Source organism: Heliangelus exortis, chromosome Z, assembly GCF_036169615.1.
Source record: "Heliangelus exortis chromosome Z, bHelExo1.hap1, whole genome shotgun sequence".
Lineage (NCBI taxonomy): Eukaryota > Metazoa > Chordata > Aves > Apodiformes > Trochilidae > Heliangelus > Heliangelus exortis.
The window spans coordinates 13396045-13416277 of record NC_092454.1 but is presented as its reverse complement, the minus strand read 5'-3'; the positions used below and the strand labels follow the sequence as shown (position 1 = coordinate 13416277).

The window sequence follows — 20233 nt, the reverse complement described above, 5'->3', positions numbered from 1 at the left end:
AAATGTTTAATAATGTACTGTAAACAATGTATGTAAACCACATGCTGAATAATTTTTTATCTTCTTGATTAGAGTAAACATGAATATGTCAGTGTGACTGACATTGAAGACAGTAACATCCTTAACAATTTGCCCACTATTCCTGAGTCTGCAGAAGAGATAGATACTGCACAGCAAGATGAGAAGTTTGAAATTCCATCTACTGCAAAAGTTAATGACATGGCAGCTTCTGTTACTAATGCAATTCCACCTGAGGTGCTTCAGAAGAAAGGTAATCCATTTAGTTTTTAAAACAGAAAAAAACCCCAGCTATACAGTTTTATTTTAATACTCTTTAGTAATGCTCTTATGTTTCCCTAATTCAGTTCCTGCTTTTTTAGTCTTATACAGGGAAACATTTATATAGTTGGCTTCTTCTGTGACTGTTCCTGCCTCCTAAAACATACTATTAGATATAGCACAGCTGTACCTAATTACATGCAGCACTTAAATGTTTGCAAGTCAATCAGTGATGTTGGTGCACTCTCTTTTTTCTTATTTGAAGACGATCATCTGAAAAATGTATCATGCCAAGTGCATATGGAAGATTTTGCTAGAGATGGTACAATATGGAACATGCTACTTGAAGATGACAGAACTTCCCCTTCTTCAGGGCTTCCATCCAAAGTAATTGGCAAAGAATACTTTTCTAAAAAGCAGCAGGAAATGGATATGCAATTAGAGACACTACAGAAGGTAACAAAAAGTATGGAGGAGGATTTCAGAAATTCCAGATTGGTGAGTTCTGACTGCTAACTGTTGGATTTGAAACAGTTTAATTTGTAACTCATTTCGGCTATAGACAAAATTTCCATTTCAGAATGAATTATTTTTCATATCTGTTTTGTATGCATTAAGAGAGATGTGAAAATAATTTACAGTTCTTTCACATTTAGTGATGCTTCTCTTGGCTGATGTGGTTACTTAAAATGGACCAAAAGCTTTTTCACTGTGAGGGTGGCAGAGCGCTGGCACAGGCTGCCCTGGGAGGTTGTGGAGTCTCCTTCTCTGGAGACATTCAAAGCCCTCCTGGATGCCTTCCTTTGTGACCTACACCAGGTGGTCCTTCTGTGTCAGGGGGGTTGGACTTGATGGTCTTTCAAGGTCCCTTCCAATCCCTAACGCTCTCCAATTTCTGTGCTTTTTAAAAGCCTGTAGTGAAAAAAATCCTCATTCTTTGTCATTCTTTGTTTCATTTCACTGCACATACCTTTTCCTGGATACTTAGTCAAATCCTGAATATAAAACCACTTTCTTTTTTGCCCTTACTTCAGTACACACCAGCTGGTCATTCCGTTTACAACAATTTCTTTTGTACTAGAAGTCAGTTTTGAGGCTTCTTCTCTGTCATAGTAATGTTCAGTAAAATCTCAATCTAGGCTAGTTTTTTCACTTTCTAGTTTTAAATTTCAGGAAGCTCCTGACTCATTAGGACGATGGAAACATTTTTATTTCTGTAATTTTTAGATAAGATATATTGGAAAACTTCAGCTTTTTAAAGTAAAAATAATGTGATCAATAGGAGTAAAACTGTTCTCAGAGTATGGGTCTTTAGATTGAATTAATCTACTTGAGCTGCTTTGATTCCTGAAATATTTTCTTTATTTTGAATCAGGCTATTCTGTGTTTTATAAGATTCTGAGGAAAAAAAAATATTTAAAGCATACCTTGCATAAATATCTGCTGTATGAGTTTCAGGAATACTTTGAAGAATGTATTATTACTTAGTATTTGGTCTTTGTTTATAGCTCTTGAAAATAATAGAAGATTTTGAAATGGCTGCCAATTCAGACACTGCTGCTCACCCTTCACTCTCTGAAGATGCTAGAATCATTGATGATGGTATGTGTTCAGCTCACAGAAGGACAGTAAACTTGCAAGTGAATATTAAACTTGACTAACTTTTAGTTACTGCGGAAGCTTAATGCAATCTTAGAAAGTGCTATTGAGATATGCATTGAAAAACAAAATATATGAGAGAGAAATAAAATCAAGGGTAGAAAATTGAAATATTATTGGTACTAGTTCAACAAAAATATGTTAGAAAATACTTGCATACTTTGATTTTTTTTCCAAAGCCATAGTGCAGGAATTGGGCATAAGGTTTTAAAGAAGATATTATGCATTACTATTGTGTCATAAAATCAAAACACATTGCTTATGAGTCCTTTGCTTTCTGGTATAAAAAGGATATGAAAAGGATATGAAATTTGTCCTTCTTTGTGTGTATAAGGAAATCTTTTTCCATGCATATTTGGTGGCTAGTTAGTCCTAACATCTTCTGATTTTAATAAAAGGTTGTACTAGCTGAGCTGTTTGCTGAAGCTGATGTATTGAATGCTATGTTTATATAACCTTGATTTTATAGTACCTATTTATTTATTGCTACTGTAGTGTGCCACAAAGGAGCATGTTGGGGGTACATACTTCAGGTCCGTTTTACTTTAATACCAAAGTGCTTATAATAATACTTAATATACTTATGAAGTTAATACAAAGCCAAGTGGTATAACCAAATAACGGCTATATTTACATCTATCTATCTACTTACATGTAAAACGATATTTCAGATGTTCATTAGCCTCACACAGAACAACTAATAGTTTAGTCTTTTTTTTTTCACTTGTACAGGATTGGTACATAAATCATAACAGCTCTGGTGCCCTTTCATAGGGAGGCACAACTAGGAGAGGTTCAGGTTGCTCTAGGTTTGTCAGATAAGCTAAATATGCCACTAACAAATATATATGAGTGATAGTTTTTGCATTACAGATTGTTTGGGTTTTTTTCACTAATTATTGTATTTATTATTTTTTTACAGAATCAGAACATTGTTTGAGGGACATGATTTTTGAAGATGTTAGAGGTGATGAAAAGAAGGGCTTGAACTTGGAATATCCAGTAACTGGTTATACACCATTGGAAGTACACTCTCCTGCTTCTGTAGCCTCTGCTTTTAACTTTCCCAGTGGCCGAAAATCATCTTCTGGTATAATCTTTGATGTTTACTTTTCCTTTTTTTTTTTCCTTTTACAAATAAGTAAATCTTTTGTGCCCAGTATGGGACTTTCTCACTGCCATTACATACTATGTTACATGAAAGTCAGTTGTCAGTCTTTTTGGATTGTCTTATTTAGAGAGGGTTCATTGTTATGCAGTGGTAAGGAGTTCAAATGACAGAGTAGTATCATTAAGATTTCAAGACAGTTCAACAGTGAATTATACTTGTACTCAAATTTACCATTATTGAAATAAAATTAATAATTTCATGTCTGCTGCTGAAACACATCACTGCAGATCAGTAATTATTTAGCTAAGTGTATGTGAATATGAATAGGCACAGTGCCACAGAATACTCAGCTTCCTTCCAAAGCTGTCTTTATCATCTCTGTCATCCTCTGGTGTTCTAGAGAGGCAAGATCTCAATTAAATCCAGCCCACATCAGCAAAATTAATTAATTTATGTAGCCATATAGTAACTACTGCCTGTGTCCTAAAACATTATTTTATGACATATCATCTTATTTTGCTAACTGACAGTAAATTTACTTTTACAATTGTGAAGGCTGGAGTAGCATTAAAAAGAGGAGGAAGAATCTCTGTGCAAGCAAAATATTTCTTGTGTTCAAAACCTTAAAGTGTTTAACTGTCTTTGCATATTGCCTGTATTGCTTGCATTGTGGCTTCTAAAAGTGATATGTACTTTGTACAGTCAACATGCATTTGATATTTGCAGCAACCTATCTTACAAGGTGTTGAAAGATGGTTCCCATATCTGCATACAGCACTAGTGAGTCTCAGATGGCATAGAGAGCCACATAAGCTTTGTATAGTAATACAGTTTGTAAGTATAAATTTGTTACTTGACAGTTTGTAGGTGATACTAAGCTGCAACTATAATTTTTTGAGAGTACAGTTTAACCTAGGAAGGATAATAGTGCTCTTCCATCATAGACATCCATACTACTCTTCACCTGCATTTTCTAATTCCAGCAGTTGGTAGTCTAGCTTCTTTAAGCAAGTGACAATTGTTAATTCTCCATAACATGCTGTATAGTTAATTGGAACTGATCATTTCCAGTTGGTGTGCACTGCTAAGTTGAGTTTGATCTTGGCAGAACACTGGCAAGAGTGACCTCATCTTTCTAGCAAAATTACCCACGTCAGTCAGGGAGCCATGAATTAATGTTCTCTGAAGATTCTATATAAAGCTGTCAGTCTCTCACAGGTCATTAGGTCTATTTGCAATATTAATTTCTTTTTACTGTCAAGACATTCAGTATGTTTTAGTTTTGTATTTTATTCCACAGGCTGTTTAACTTATTATTTGTTTGTGTTCAGGTTGGGGCTTTTGTTAACAAAGGCTGTTTCTGTTTCAGGCTTTCACGTATACGGAGATCTATGTGATAGGTATGTGTTTTCACACTGGTTTTGTTGGAAACTTCTTTACTTTAAACTCATGCCATAAAATGGGACTGGCAGGGTAGAACTATCACTTGCATAAAAATCTAGAGATTAATTTTTTAACTGAATGAAAGCCTTTGTGTTAGTGAATTTCAGGCATTTACTCTGACTTTGGAAGAGCCTGTTAGATTCACTTGATGCAAAAGCTGCTGAAGCATTCAATGTTGCTCTAGTTACAAGTAACAAAGCTGTTAATGCAGAGGCTGCTGTTGTCTGTGTGGTTTTTTCTCCTATTTGCAAAACACAACAATTACTGCTTCTAGTAGTCCTCTACTAAAGGCAGCAAATACCAGAATTTTTTTAGTGTGTTACCATGTGAACAGTGTAAAGCAACAGTCTGAATATTTCAAAACTGGAATGATCTTATGCATATGATGATCTGGCATACACATATTTTAATGTTAACTGTTGTTAGTCCTCTGGATTTAGATATGCAGTAAGAGGCAGTAATTGGCTTCCCTTTCTTACTGGTCAGTCTGCTCAATTTCCCACATTTATTGCTTCTTCTGAAGAACTGCAATGAACCAAATGGTTTAGTTTAATTGATCAATATATATTTATTTAGTTTATTATGATCAATATATACATCACTGAGCCTCCGGGCAAAAGATGAGACACATCTATCTTGGTGTGGGAAAAGGATTGCCTCCCAGGAGTTAGCAGCCCTCATTTGAGAGGGCTTTAAACCAGACTTTAAGGGGGGGGGGAATAAAGCCAGGCTCACTGAGGATGGGCCTAGGGATGGCCTTCTGTCTGCCACCCCACTCGAGGTGGGAATCAGCAATAAAGGGGATGTAGCTGGGTTTGCACCAGTGTTGCAATGTCCCAGTCTGAATGTGGAGCAGAAGGACTCCCCTTCCCCTCGGGTGGGGTTGGCAGGCTCAGCTCCTGACCTGAACTGCCTGTACTAAAATGCGTGTAGCATGGGGAGTAAACAGGAGTTAGAGATCTATGTGAGGTCAAGGAGCTATGATCTAGTGGCAATTTCAGACATGGTGGGACAGCTCACATGACTGGAATGTGGTCAATGTTGATAAATATGTAAGGGGTGAGTGCCAGGAGGAGAGTTAAGCTTTTCTCAGGGGTGACAAGGGGCAATGGTTATAATCTGGAGCGTAGGTGGTTCCATATAAAGATAAGGAAAAATTTTTTCACTGTGAGGGTTATATGACACTTGTCATGGGCTGGCCAAGGAGGTTGTGGAGTCTCCTTCCCTGGAGACATTCATAGCCCTCCTGGATGCATTTCTGTGTGACCTACACCAGGTGACCCTGCTATGGGAGGGGGGTTGGATTAGATGATCTTTTGAGGTCCCTTCCAACCCCTAACTTTCTATGATGCTATGTTTCTTTTAAATATATTAAGTGAAACTTCTTGTGATTAGGGAGAATGGGAGGGAAGCAGTAAACTTAGCAGATGGTGATCTTGACCCAAAAGGGTAACCTGAAGCAACTATGGCTTGTAATCATAAACTACATGAGATTTGTTTTTTCTTGAGAGCAACTGACTGAAAGAGAGGAAAGAATTCAGGCAAAACTGTTCTCTTATTTGCACTTACTCTTGCTCAGAAGGTCACTGTGAGTTGAGGTACCTGAAACTGGTAGCATCCTGCAGGTTTATCTCAGCATTGTCACCTCCCCACCCTAGTGCCCAGGAAGTTCAGCTCTGCATGGGGGCATATTTCTGGATTGTTTATTCAAAGCCTTCTGCTGCAACACCCCGGATATTACATAAAGGTCTTACTCATTCTCCTATTCACACTGGGAAGCTACAGAGTTGGCTGAAGTCCACGTGTTGGCAAGGTGATGGCTGGTAACTTTTTAAAGTCAGTGCACCTACACACATAATCCAGTTATTGCTTGTGAGGTGTAGGAGAAAAAAAAATCAACCCAAAGGCTGGTAAAACAGCCTGAATATTCTCATTTTGAGCATAAGAGGAAGGATTCTAGCTTGTTGTTATTACAGGCATATTCTACTTTAAATTAGTAACTTTTTTTTTTTTTTCTTCCCTGCCTAACTTCAAGCTATTTAGAAGATTCCCTGCTGCCTACTAGTCTGAGTGGTGTTACTGACATCATTAGTGATAATGCAGCAGAAGGTGATGTCTCTCCGTTGGATATGGGCTTTGCAGAAATGAAAGCTAAGAGAATCTCTAGGTAATACCATGGCTGCTTTTTAGTATGTTCTAGTGAAATCATTTGAATCTTGATTATTCTTCTCATAGTTCATACCATGTAAACTATGGAATCAAGAATGTGATTTCAGTTGATGTTAACAGGACTGTTATTAGCACTGTTTAATAGCTACTGGTTTACTGGCCATTATTGTACAATGTGCTAAATGGGTTTTATTATTTTGGCTTTCAAATTTTCATTTCCACATGTTCCTTCTTGTACTGGATTACTGTCTGGACATCAACTCTATCTGTACAGCAGATTCCATTCAACCAAAGGGACTAAAGTCTTCTAAGCCAGTTCTGAAAGAACAGAAATTTCCTGTCAGAGCTTCAGAATATTCCAGTCCCAGACTCCAGCTTGTCATGTTCTCTTCCCTGCTGGAGATTTCTACACCTTCCTGTCCATCGGTTACAAAATCAGCTGTGTTCTTTACTGGGTTATGTTGAAATTACAGCTGTTTCCTACTCCTCTTTGTGATATCAGTTGCTTACAAGGCAAAAATTACAGCTGTTGAGGTTGCCAAACAATCTGTTGCATTGATGCAATAGTTCACACCAGTTTAAGATACTTGTTTAAGGATGTTTAGTGATATTTAAATAGAGTGTCATACTCTAGTTTACTTTGTCTACAATTGCAAAAGGAGCTCAAGAACTTCACATCAGAATTTATGCACACATCCTTGCAATCCTTTGAGAAATCTGAGGATTAATACACCTTAGTAATGCTTACATCAACATGTAAACATTGCTAGTTGGACTGTTTTCTGCAATTATGAGAATATTTTCAAAATTACTGAAAAATTCAGAAATGTATTCAAGTAACATGTAATCAAACCTGACCAAAGACCTAAAGACAACTCAGTTTAACATACTTACTCTTCACATGCAGCTGTGAATGCATAATGACACTTCCCTTTGCTGTAAGATAAATAACTTTCAGGTGTGTTAGAGTTCTTTAAATCCCTTGAGGTCTTCAATCCATAAGATTTCCGTTGAACTAGAGCTATTAGAAACATCTTATTTTGCTACACATACATTTTCTGTTGACTGGCATTATTACTGCCTGCCAGTCTTGACAGTGAGAGACAGCAGGCTTCAAAAAATGAGACAGTTAAAATTGAAACCATTCTTCTAAAAAATCTCATAATTTTAGGTCAGCTCTTTTAGTTTTACAGTAAAGAAATTATTTATTACCCAGCTACTTGCTTTATAGGTTATTACAATGTGAATTAGCAAATACTTTTGAAGAACTCTGAGGATCAAGTTATGTTAGCATTTCTAATTGACTGTGTTTATAAAGTTATTTTGTACAGAATGACTTATGAAGGAGTTCACAGGTTGAAGTGAGGAAAAAAAAAGAATAATGGAATCTTTTTGGTCTCTTTTTTTTCTTTTCAGATATTTGTACTATAGACATTTAAAAATGAAACATCAGAGTAAAACGGCTTGCAGTTTTTTTCTATGCCATTTATCCTGTAAGGATGGTAACAGTCCACATTGAAAGCTTTAATTCTATTATCTGAATGTAGTTGACAAATCAAAGAAAAATTTTAAGAAACATCTCAAGTCAGACACATCTTAGTTGTGTGTGAGGATTTTCTGAAGTAATATTTTGCAGAAGAAAATTTCCTCATTGTTCCCTTGCTCCATGGAGAAGGACATTGGGCAGTAAGTTAGTAATGGGACAGCAATGTGCCCTTGTGGCCAAGAAGGCCAATGGCATCCTGAGTGTGTTAAAAAGAGTGTCCAGCAGGTGGAGGGAGGTTCTCCTCCCCTCTGATCTGCTCCAGTGAGACCACAGTTCTGGGCTCCCCAGTTCAAGAGGGACAGGAAGGAATATGCTAGAGTCCAGTGGAGGGCTATTAGAATGATCAGGGGTCTAGAACATCTGTCATAGGAGGAAAGGCTGAGAGACCTGGGGGCTTTTTAGGCTGGAGAAGAGAAGACTGAGAGGGGATTTTACTAATGTTTTTAAATATCTGAAGGATAGGTGTCAGAAGGGGGCCGGTCTCATTTAAGTGGTGTTCCTGTGAGGGGCAATGGACACAAATGAACACTGAAAGTTCCACCTTAGCATGAGGAAAAGCTTGCTTAATATAAGGGTGACAGAGCACTGGTACAGACTGCCCAGAGAAATTGTAGAATCTCCTTCTCTATTTCAAGACCTGTCTGGACACATTTCTGTGTGACCTGCCTTAGGTGATCCTGCTTTGACACAGGGGTTGCACTCAATCTTATCGAAACCCTACCTTTTCATCATTCTATAATTACTTGTACTTTCATCTGAGTAAAAATTTTAAAGGAATTGTAGGTTTTTGTGGGGTTTTTTATCTGCCATTATTTGCAGTTTAAAGGATGTGCTAGATTATTTCCCATTTACATCTATTCTCAGGGTTTGTGGTTCTGCTGCTGGACATTCTCAAAAAACAGAAAAGGAGAAGAAGGAGATACAAGCATGGATGAAAAGAAAGCAAAAGGAAAGAATGAGAGAATACATGAAGAAACTCAATGAACAAAGACAGAAAGAGCATAATCCATTTAATTTAAGAAGGAATGTGGTAAGAATAACGGATATTTTTAAGGATAACTGTTCTTTATTTTAGAAGTGTTGATTGTTCAGGTTAGCTGATAAAGGTTAGCTGATTTTTTTTCCCTATTTTAATGTTGGGGTTTTATGTGTATTATTTTATGTTATTGGAACTGGCCCTAGTTTTGTCAGCACTGATCAGTAAACAAATATACCAGATCTTCACAGACTGCAGTAATAACAATGGGCTGCAGGTGGCATTTATGCACTATCTCCCAGCTCTAAATTCAGGAAGTGTTGTCCCTTGATGGATACAGCTGTAACATTCACAACGTTTACAACAGGAGTTGTAAAGATGAGTTTACAACTAATTTCATCTTTCCCCACACCTCAGAAACCCCCAATGGATTTTAAAAAAGAATTCAGATGCCAGCAAACTTTTCAAACATGATAGGATACGGAGGACAGCCATTCTTATCATTTGCACACACAGAAGTGTATGCAACTACAGAGGGTCAGCAGAGATGTCCATACATGGCATATATCTCAAATACCTCAGGAAATTTTGTCCTGAAGGCTGGATTTTGATACAGGGTCAGCAAACAATGCCTTCCCTCCCATATATTTTTTAAATTTTAAGTTTCATTTGTGAAAAAACATTTTACATACATCTCTTCTGATTTCCACAGTGCTAGAAATAACTGAAGGTGAAAAATAGGTACAAAAGTAGTTCAGAAATAATTAATAATTTCCTAATCACTATTAAGTCTTAAAATATGCATTTACTACCTGGATATCTGAAAGGACACTGCTGGGTCAGGGAAAGCTTAAGGGTTACAGGAGATGAGACTGAGCAACATCAAATATATCCCCATACTTTTTGTTCATCAGTTGAATACAGAGGGTGCTGTAAATTCTTTCATGCTAAGACTCTGCTTGGGGGGGTTTAACTTCATAGTAGCAACCGTGTAACTCATAAAAGTTTACTATTACTGAAGAATACAGTTGTGCTCCCTTTTAGAAAGAAGATCTCATATATGAAGTAGCTTATTTGCCCTGGTTTTAAACAGTTTTTCAGTGCTGAGCCCAGCTGCTCCTTTTTGAGTGTGTAAAATAAAGTAATTCAGGAAAAATGGATCCTCTCTGCTGTGTTGCCAACAGATAAATATATATTTGATGCCCTTGGTGCAGGCTTTTATGCTGGAGTCATTAGATTAAGAGATTCTCAGGTTTTGATGATGTGGACTTTTTGGTTTTTGTTAGAATTTTTTTAATGCCTTCGTCTTAAAAAAAAATGTAGTGTAGCAAACACAGGTCAAAGTGCAACCTTGCCCTGTTTTAAAATTACTTATTGTTAGGAGCATCACTGATTTTTAGGAAACTGAAGGTGAGGTCACTTGAAACTTTGAACTTGAGAGTAAAGACATTTCCTTAGAAATGTTAATATTTTAAGCACATGAGCCATAGAAGGTGGGACTGCATGCTTTAGTGTATTTTTAGAGAACAGAATTTTATAGAGACCATCTTCTCTGATTTTCATGGCAGGGCCATGTGCTTTCATACTGTTTTTCATTCTGGAAAGTATTTAAATATTTAAATAAATTCTGGAGAGTAACAGAATCATTGAGTCTGGAAAGGACCTCTTGAGATCATCAGGTCCAGACTATGACCTAACACCTCCACAGCAGCTATCCACACCTCCAGGGATGGTGACTCCACCACTTCCCTGGGCACTCCATTCCAGTGCATGGTCACCCTTTCTGTGAGGAAATGCTTCCTGATATCCAACCTAACCTCCCCTGGCACGGCTTCAGGTCATGCTCTCTCCTTCTGTCAGGAGTTGCCCAGGAGAAGAGCACAACTCCCACCTGACTACAGCTTCCCTTCAGGGAGTTGTAGAGAGTGATAAGGTCCGCCCTGAGTCTCCTCTCCTCCAGGCTAAACAACCCCAGCTCCTTCAGACAGGTCTAGATTTTGAGAGTGAGAGATTAGAATGAGAGCACAATACAGAGAAAGTTAATTATTATTTTACTTTCTTGAACAGCATTGTACTCTTACTTCAAAGGATATTAAATACTTACAGAAGAAGAAAGAAGAAAAAGACAAGTAAGTTGTTATGAATGTAACTTGTGGTATTCTTATTTATATAATAATCTTCCAGTCTTTAGGAAGAGGTAGTTTTAAAAATCTTGTCTTGAAAGCTTTTAGATATGGATGACATATCAATGAAAAACATAAATAATTCATGTTAGCTTTACCATTCAAGAAAACTCTGTTTTCAAGAAAACTCATGTTTCATCCTTTGACTGTATTTTTCACTTTTCAATTAAGTTTTGCCTTTTTTTCCCCTCAACATTGACTCATTCATTCTGTCAAACCCATTGTTAATAAATGCTTTAGCTTTTGGTTAATGTTAGTATGTCTTCTCTGAAATTGCAAAAAGTTGTTCTTCAGGTTGCCGTGTAGCCTTACAGAACTCACAAGACAGCTGCAAAAAAATGAGTGATATCAGGAGGTAATTGTAATATTAATTTCTCTTTAGAGCCCTGTTATCTGAACATCATAGTGTGAGAATATCACAGGCACTTTCTTTGATGAATGAATTGTTATCTGAAAGAGTGGTGTTACCTGCAAATGAACACAGGCCGTTTTCCAGGACAGGATCACCTCAAGAGTACAGAAAAAGGCATATGGCATTTACTAAAGGGTAAGAACTTTAAGCATTAACCTTGCTCCAATGTATAGGTGTGGGATGTATAGGTATACATTTGTCACACTTCAGATCTGTCTCCAGTTTGTAGTTAGTTGGTTGAGAGAACCTTTATACTGGGAAGAATCAAAGATACACTTTGTCTAGATCAGAAGAATCTTAAGATCCTGGACCAGTAGCCTTACTGCCACTATAGCATAGCATGGAGGAAGCCTTAAAAATTCCTTTCAGAGCACAGAATAATCCAACTCTAGCATCAGAATGTAATAAATGCCCTAATGCACTCCACTCAATAGCAATTCCACTGGACTGTATCCAGCTACATAATTAACAATCTGAAGAACATCTATGAATGAGCAAAAATACTATTGTGCATGCATATAGACTACTTAAATTAGAGTCAGATCTAGATTTTCTCTCTTCCTTTGTTTTTGTTTTTTTTTCATTACCTGGGGCTTGACTTGTTCTTTCTTTTGCACTTCAGTGCTCATTGCCTTTTGAGGACATAATGGTATCTGATTATTATAAGTTGGTGAATTTACTTCATGGCAATGTTATAATATGTGTATACATAATCCGGGGTTATATTGCAGTATACTTTTTCTACATACAAGTTTAAGTTTTCCAGAGTAATAGGAGGAACTTCAGATAATCCTGTAGCTTTCAGACTTAAGTATTTCTGCATTTCTTTTTAACAGGTGAACTTTCAGGATAAAGCATTAAAAATGAATGTAGTCAGTGCTGTACAGAGCCTGCTGATGGTCTCCAAGGGCAGTTTAAGTGCATCAGCCCTGCCAGAATCAGATGTTCTAAGGAATGTCATGCAGGAAGCCACCTTAGGAGTATCAGTAACTTCTACAAGTTTTGTTGGTCTTAAGCTGTCTCTTTGTAAATCCAGTTCAATACAACCTTTCTGTGACTGCCAGCAGCTCTGATTCTGGTGAAGTTTAATTGCCCCACAAGCAGCACATGGTGCTGCTTATCAGCTAAGTGGGCTGAAGGTGATTTTTATGGCCTTTCTACCATGTTTGAATAAGCTCTGTTAGATGTAAGCTGTGTGGAGGGATGGCATATATTAGACAGTAGTAAGTATTTGGGCTTTGTTTTTCTTGTTGTAGAGCACATCTGAACAGTCCTGTTCTGCCAGAAAGGAGCAGAGTTGCTGCCAAACCCAGCTTTGGTCAGAAAGTACAGCGTTTCACTTCAACTCTTGGTTTAACACAGTCCAGGGGTAAGGACAGAACTTTCTTGATTAAGGCACATACTGAAGGTGATTTTCAGTTTACTGCCAGATTTTGGGAGAGATGAGCTTTGATACCAACATAGAAAGTCAGACTTGAAATCCTGGAGGTTTTCTGTCCTGAGGCTTCTGCAGCTTTGCTGTCATTGTCCTGCTAAATAATGAGAGTTACCTTGATTTATCATCTCCTAAATCCATATGAGTTTAAATTTCCATAGCAAGAGTACTGTGTGATCCAGGTAGCAAGCTCATAGATGAAAACTCTTAAGCATCTTTTGAATAGTTTTTATCTACTGCATCTAACAGAGGAAATGCTTTCTTTGTCTTTCCAGGAAATACCTATACACTCCTACAGAAAAGTACTTCCAGAGGAAAAATGAGAAGTGCTGCAAACTATCCTGTTAATTCTAGACACTGTAAGTTATAGAGAGCAATGACATAGTGTAGTTCAGCTGCATAATGTAGGGGAAAAAGATGATACAGAGAACACATTTCAGAATAGATCTTGGCTAGAATTAATGCAACACAACCCTCAGATACCACATTAGCTTAGAAGATTAACAACTGCCATTTTTACCCTAAATAAAAATCCTTTTCATTAGAAACTTGTGAATTATTTTAAGCAATCAGACCTGTTTACTCCCCCAATGCTTTTATCCAGGTGGAAGTTCCAGAATTACTGGAGTAGAGGTGCTAGATTTCAGTGATTTCCTGAAAGAGGAATTATGAGGTCATGCAGGACAGAGGACTTGAGTCTTTCATTCAGCTGGAACCCACAGAGGGAGAGTCAGTTAGCAGTACAATACACAAGTCTTGTGTCTCTCTCTTACCTTTCTATGCTACTGCTTGCTTTCTAAGCTCTTTAAAGTAGGAATTGTCTTTGTTATCCCTCTGTACACTATTTATTTAAGATATTATTTTGTCATAATGTTAGAGTGGGAAAATTTATGACTGAACTTCTTTTAAAAGAAACTTCAGGTTTTAGTGATCCTATGCCTATCTCTGTAGGTCTGGATCCTCAAAGATTTCCTTGCATGAATGTTTCCTCCCTCTCAAATTCTTTAACAAAAGCAGGACTTGATTACAAGAGCAGAGAGAGTAAGGAGAGAACCAGACTGAAACTTAGGAATACTGTGGGTGGTTTCCATTCTTACACCAGAACTATACTGGTGGCATAATAGAGGTCCTATTTGGCTAGTTAAGTGTCAGTTTATTTGATTTGGTAAGGCAGGAAAGGAGAGAAGCAATAGTAAGCTTGTAGGCCTTTTCCTGAATAACTCTCCTCTACCTGTGTGAAAAGTCAGTCTCCTCTTCCTTTCCACACTTTCTCTATTTAAATACAGTTTCATCTCTCAGTTCACACTTTTGTTTCTGTTTCTCCAGTATATGCCATCACTGCCAAGGGTCTCACTGAATTACATGGCTTCTAAGAGGCACAAATCCAGATCTCACATGGGCTTAATCCTCTGTTGAAAAATGTAGCAGTGTTCCTACAGGACCTGGATGATGCAGGCACCTTCTGTAATCCTATTCCACTCCATGCTCTGGCCTGGGAAGGCAGCAGGAGGCTGGAAAAGGCCAGCAGCATTTTCTTGCCGTAACCCCAGATCAGTTCAGGATAACAGGGCATGCTATTCTAACATGTTTACACAGGGCTTCAGTTCTTAGAGTCTGGAGCTTCTTCTTCTTGGGGAGGTTTCAAGACTTCAGAAGAAAATAGCAAGAAATGTTCAAGTGCTGTGTCTGACCTGTTTTCTCCTCAGCTACTGCTCAGAGAGTCAGCAGAGCATCAAAACAAAAGGCTCCACACATAATCAGAGCATCTCAGACAGAAAATATTGATCAAGAGTCTGATCGAGACATAGTAAGTCCTTGGACTGTGCCTGATGATATCCAAAGAATACTTCAAGATACTCATGACTCCTTGTTTCAGGTAGGATGTCTGCTTATTCCAGACATAATTTTAAACCTGCCATTTAAGACTCATTTACATCTGCTTCACTTTAAAAGTGACTCTCTTGCTGAAACGTGGGTGGGGTAGATACAGAGGGACATACATGATGGTGATTCACCAGAACTATATTTTGTCTTCAGAAGCAGTGCCATTCTTGTGAGCCTTCAGAGTTAATGTTCTTTTTAAGAACATTTGTCAATTGTCTGTTTAGGCAGCACATTCAGTAGGAGTGCATAAGCAGGAAAATATTCTGCAACAAATGCAATTTAATCAGATGCCTATCTTGAACAGGGCATGTGTGGAAAGAATGGGATCATTTCCATGGGCTGCACAGAGGTCTTGTCCATGAATGAAGAGCAGTGTTTCAGCTCATTTTCTGTTCCTCCAGCAGGCCTCTGTGTCACATCCTTTGCGTTCTTCTCCTCTTGGCATTATCAACACTGATGGAGTTTCTGAAAGCACGGGAAGTATCCTCAGCAAACTGGACTGGAATGAAATTGAGGCTATGGTAGCAGATGTGGAAGACAAATGAACAAAATTTCTCAGGTGCTGTGTGCTTCTGAGCAGTTGCTGATGTCTAGTTTAATTTTTTTAAAGAAGTCCTTGTTCTACTTAAAATGAACTGAGGCTTGCATTGCTTTTCTTTTTAAACAGCACAGGAAGTCTTACTCACCTACTGCTTTCAGTCTTGCTTAGATGAAATTCAGTTCCTTAATATGTAGTTTGCTTTCCATGTGTCTTCAAATCAACAAGAAATAAATATTTGTAAAATGCATACCAACAATCTTAAACAAGAACTTCTGGATCAATAACTTTGCTTCTCTGAAATACATTAAAAATTTTATTCTGTTTTAACAGCACCGCACAAATGTTTTATCTTTGTATTTCACATTTGTTGGGGTTTTTTTTTCATAGTTTTTTGTAGCTTAACAATTGTGATTAAACTGATACAATAAAGTGGATGTAAAACGACTTACAGAGCAGTTACTGCAGTGAACCACTACAGCTGTACATGTGTGTGTGTGTGTGTGCATGTGCACTACACAGGTATTTTAAACCTATCTTACTTGTACAGTAGTTTAGAGAACTCTTAGGAGCTTGAGTGATTAATAGAAAGAGGAACAAATAGGCAGCAATAAATGCCATACAGACTTCTGTTGGGAAAATTAGACACCAGAGCAAGACACTAAGGCCAACTACTTCCTGGGTAAAAGAGAAATGTTGCTGTTCATCCATCTGTATAAAGCTGTTGTGTTACAGGTCTTCCAGATAGGCTCTCAGATACTTGCAGTAAAATTTCCCATTTGTTCAGTGTCCCTCAGCCAGTTGTGGAAGCTTAAACAGATGCAGCTGTGGTGACTCTTTCCCAACAGCAGACATTTCGATTTTTGTAGTGAAGAAATTAAAATTCTTCATGAAGTACGAAATGATCTATTTTCCAGTGGTTAATTACTGTCACCCAGTGTGTCCCGGTGTCCAGAGGAGAGCTACCAAGCTGGTGAGGGGTCTAGAGAACAAGTTTTATGAGGAACAGCTGAGGAAACTGGGTGTGCTGAGTTTGGAGGCTGAGGGGAGACCTCATTGCCCTCTACAGCTCTCTGATAGGGGGCTGTAGGGAGGTGGGTGCTGTGCTGGCCTCTTCTCCCAGGTCAGTAATGACAGGACCAGAGGAAATGGTCTGAAGTTGCAGCAGGGGAGGTTTAGGTTTGATATTAGTAACTGGAACAGCCTGTCCAGGGAGGTGGTTGAGACCCTATCCCTGGAGGCACATTAGGACATACTCTAGTGGGACAGATTGTAGGGGTTTCAGGGTTTTTTGCTTGTTGTGTGGGTGTATGGTTGGATTTGGTGATCCCAACCATGATGATCCTATGATACTGTAAGTTCTAAAAAAAATGGAAAAAACTGCATGTTTCCAAACGAAGCTTCATCTCAGCAAACATCAAGAACTAAGGTTCAAAGCCTGTTAGAGGATTACACACATATCAGGATAGAATTGACAGTTTCTGTGGGCTCAGAGGTCAAAACTGGCTCTGCATTTTTAGTAGCCCTTGGAACCTTCATCAGTTTGTCCCACGGGATTCCCAGAATGCAAAACTCAGTACTGGGAGTGATGATCTCCAAATGAAAAGAGAAGTGCTTTCAAAGAACCAGTCCAAAGCAGGGAACTGTGATTTCACACAGTCTCAAACCCTTTTCTGGGGCACAGCAAAGAAATAATCGGGAGGTACCTTCTGTTCCTGGTGGAAAAAAAAATCTGAAAAATCATACTTCAGGCAAGTGTAAAAGTCTCCTTTGAAAAGATCTCCATATGATCACATCCAGCTGTGAGAAAGAAGATAAATAACCCAGGCACAAAACAGTCACTCGAGGGCTTGTGAGAACTGTGTCATACTCAGCCTTTGTTTACCATTACAGTTACAGCATCACAGTCATTAAATGTTAATGAATATGATGTGATCTGCAGAGATATTGACGACAGTAATTTAAAAAAACAGTCTCCAGACTGCAGATAACAAATGTAGCAGTTTGCAAGCAGCTGAGTTCTACACGTTACTGAGACTGTACCGGTTCCTCTAAAGGGGCTTTACTTGCTTGCAAATAAAAGCTGTTTGTAAAGAATTAAGATCTTGAAAGTTGGTGTCTGAAGATAGAGATGTTCAGGAAGTTTGGAGGGGAGGAAATGGAGAAGCAAAGCATAAGAATGCTGTTTATGAAGAGGACCTTTAGTCTTTCATCACTTTTTTTCTGATTCAGTCTGGGGTGGTGCAGTACATAACATAAATGAAAGTAAAGATCATTCCTTAGGGGTTGTGGAAGTAAGATGGCTCACCCACATTTTTGAAGCAGTGTTTCTCCTGGTGCTAAAGGAAGAAGAATGAAAATGAGCAATTAATTGCCTTTTAACAATGGCAGAGGAAGTCCTTTCTGTAAGTACATGCTGATCCATAGCATCACAGGTGACTAAAACAAGGGCAGAGATGCAGTGAGCAGCCCTCCCAGCCACGAGGTCAGTGCTGAATTCAGGCTTTGCCTGGTTTGGGTCAGTACCAGGTGCCTGGGCAGAGCTGTTCCTACAGCCACAGCAGTATGGAAAAGCTCTCTGACACACAGGGATCGTCCAGAGCTCCCCCCTGCTACCTCAGGCTCAAGTTTTGTTGCACTTTCTCTTCTATGATGATTTTCCTTTTAGGGCCAGAGATGAAACTTCTTTAGTTTGTCTTGTTCTGAGAGGAGCAGACAGTCTTAGAAGTACTCCTGTAAGTACTGGAAGGCCATGATATTTTCCCTGGAGCCTTTGCTTCTGAGCTGAGGTGCTCCAGCACTCTGAGCATCTTTGATACCCTTCTCTGGACCCACTCCAACAGCTCCATGGCATTTCTGTGCTGAGGACTCCAGCACTGGACACACTGCTTCAGGTGGGGTCTCACCAGAACAGAGCAGAGGGGGAGAATCACCTTCCTTTAGCTGCTGGCCATGGTTCCTTTGATGCAGCCCAGGACAGGATTGGCTTTGGTGGCTTTGGGTTGTGGTTCAGGCCCAGCTGGTGACACAGAACTGGGGGGATACTCACTCATTCCTCCCCTCACTGTGGGACAGGGAAGAGAAAATCCAAACAGAAGCTGGTGGGTTCAAGACAAGGACAGGGAGGGTTCATTCACCAATTATGGTCACAGGCAAAACAGACCCAACTTGGGGAAAAAAAAATCCATTTAATTTTTCACTAATCAGATGCAAAGAGGGGAAAGAGGAAGCCAGAGCTTAAATACCTTCCCTCACTCGGCCTTCTTCCTGGCCCCAAATTACTGTGTTCCCAGTGTCTCTGCCTCTTCCACAGGGTATGGGGAGTGAGGTTACAGTCCCTACATTACAGGTTGTTTTCTGTCCCTTCTCAGGGGGAGGACTCCTCACATTCTTGCCTCCTCCAATGCGGGGTCCCTCTCAGGGGAGAGTCCTTCAGGAAGCCCTGGGATATGAGTCCCTTCCTCAGGAGCTGCTCCAGCCTGGGCTGGGCACAGTCACAGCTACTTTGGGCACAGTCACCTCCCCTGGCATGGGGTCTTCCACTGCTGCAGGTCCACACCTGCTTCACTGTGCTCCTCCATGGGCTGCCATGGGACACTCTGTCATCTCACCACGGGATACAGGGAAATCTCTGCTTGGGCACCTCCTTCCCCTCTCTTCCTCACCAAACTTATTTCTCTAACATTACTCTCACCTCTGGAATTGCTCTCCTTACCCTTCACCTCTGCCCTAAGGTATTATAGCCTCTTGTTTCCCCCTTCTTGAATATGTTTATCCCAGAGGCACATTCATTGTTACTGATGGGCTCAACCTTGGCCAGAGGTGGGGCTGAATTTTGGTGCCAGGGGAGCTCTCAGTAGCTCACAAGAGGCACCCCCGGGGGCCCCTTCATTGCTATCCAAACTGCACCACACCAACCCAACAAGGAGTGGACATTGCTGGCTCATGTCCAGGTTTTCATCTGCCCCAAATCCTTCTTCACAGAGCTGCTCTCAATCCCTCTGTCCATACTGATACAGGGGATTGTCCTGTATGTGCAGAACCTTGTACTTGGCCTTTTTGAATACACAGAATCATAGAATCATAGAGTCATAGAATCATAGAATCATAGAATTCGCTGGGTTGGAAGGGACCTCAGAGATCATCAAGTCCAACCCTTGATCCGCTACCGCTGCAGTTCCCAGCCCATGGCACTGAGTGCCACATCCAGGCTCTTTTTAAATATCTCCAGGGATGGAGAATCCACTACTTCCCAGGGCAGCCCATTCCAATGCTTGATCACCCTCTCAGTAAAGAAATTCTTTCTAATGTCCAACCTAAACCTCCCCTGGCACAACTTCAGACCGTGCCCTTTTGTCTTGCTGAGGGTTGCCTGGGAAAAGAGACCAACCCCCACCTGGCTACAACCTCCTTTCAGGGAGTTGTAGAGAGTGATGAGGTCTCCCCTGAGCCTCCTCTTCTCCAGGCTGAACACCCCCAGCTCCCTCAGCCTCTCCTCACAGGATCTGTGCTTGAGTCCCTTCACCAGCCTGGTTGCCCTCCTTTGGACCTGCTCCAGGACCTCAATATCCTTCCTAAACTGAGGGTTCCTATGAGCC

At 39.6% G+C, this 20233-nt stretch overlaps 1 protein-coding gene across 6 annotated transcripts in view; it reads left to right on the top strand.

The window, feature by feature from the left end:
- The window catches only part of CPLANE1 (ciliogenesis and planar polarity effector complex subunit 1), a 57842-nt gene extending 41760 nt beyond the window's left edge, over positions 1 to 16082 (top strand). For 5 of the 6 annotated variants that reach the window (XM_071730990.1, XM_071730985.1, XM_071730986.1 and 2 more), the window contains 13 exons: positions 73 to 271; positions 545 to 777; positions 1788 to 1881; positions 2861 to 3028; positions 4419 to 4449; positions 6528 to 6659; positions 9072 to 9237; positions 11251 to 11312; positions 11749 to 11913; positions 13035 to 13147; positions 13489 to 13572; positions 14920 to 15089; positions 15502 to 16082. In XM_071730990.1, the coding sequence (XP_071587091.1) occupies positions 73 to 271; positions 545 to 777; positions 1788 to 1881; positions 2861 to 3028; positions 4419 to 4449; positions 6528 to 6659; positions 9072 to 9237; positions 11251 to 11312; positions 11749 to 11913; positions 13035 to 13147; positions 13489 to 13572; positions 14920 to 15089; positions 15502 to 15642 (1758 nt within the window). In that variant the 3' untranslated portion in view covers positions 15643 to 16082. The remainder of the gene's footprint in view (positions 1 to 72; positions 272 to 544; positions 778 to 1787; positions 1882 to 2860; positions 3029 to 4418; positions 4450 to 6527; positions 6660 to 9071; positions 9238 to 11250; positions 11313 to 11748; positions 11914 to 13034; positions 13148 to 13488; positions 13573 to 14919; positions 15090 to 15501) is intronic. The other variant, XM_071730987.1, reaches the window with a different exon arrangement.
- The last annotated feature ends 4151 nt before the right edge of the window (positions 16083 to 20233 follow it).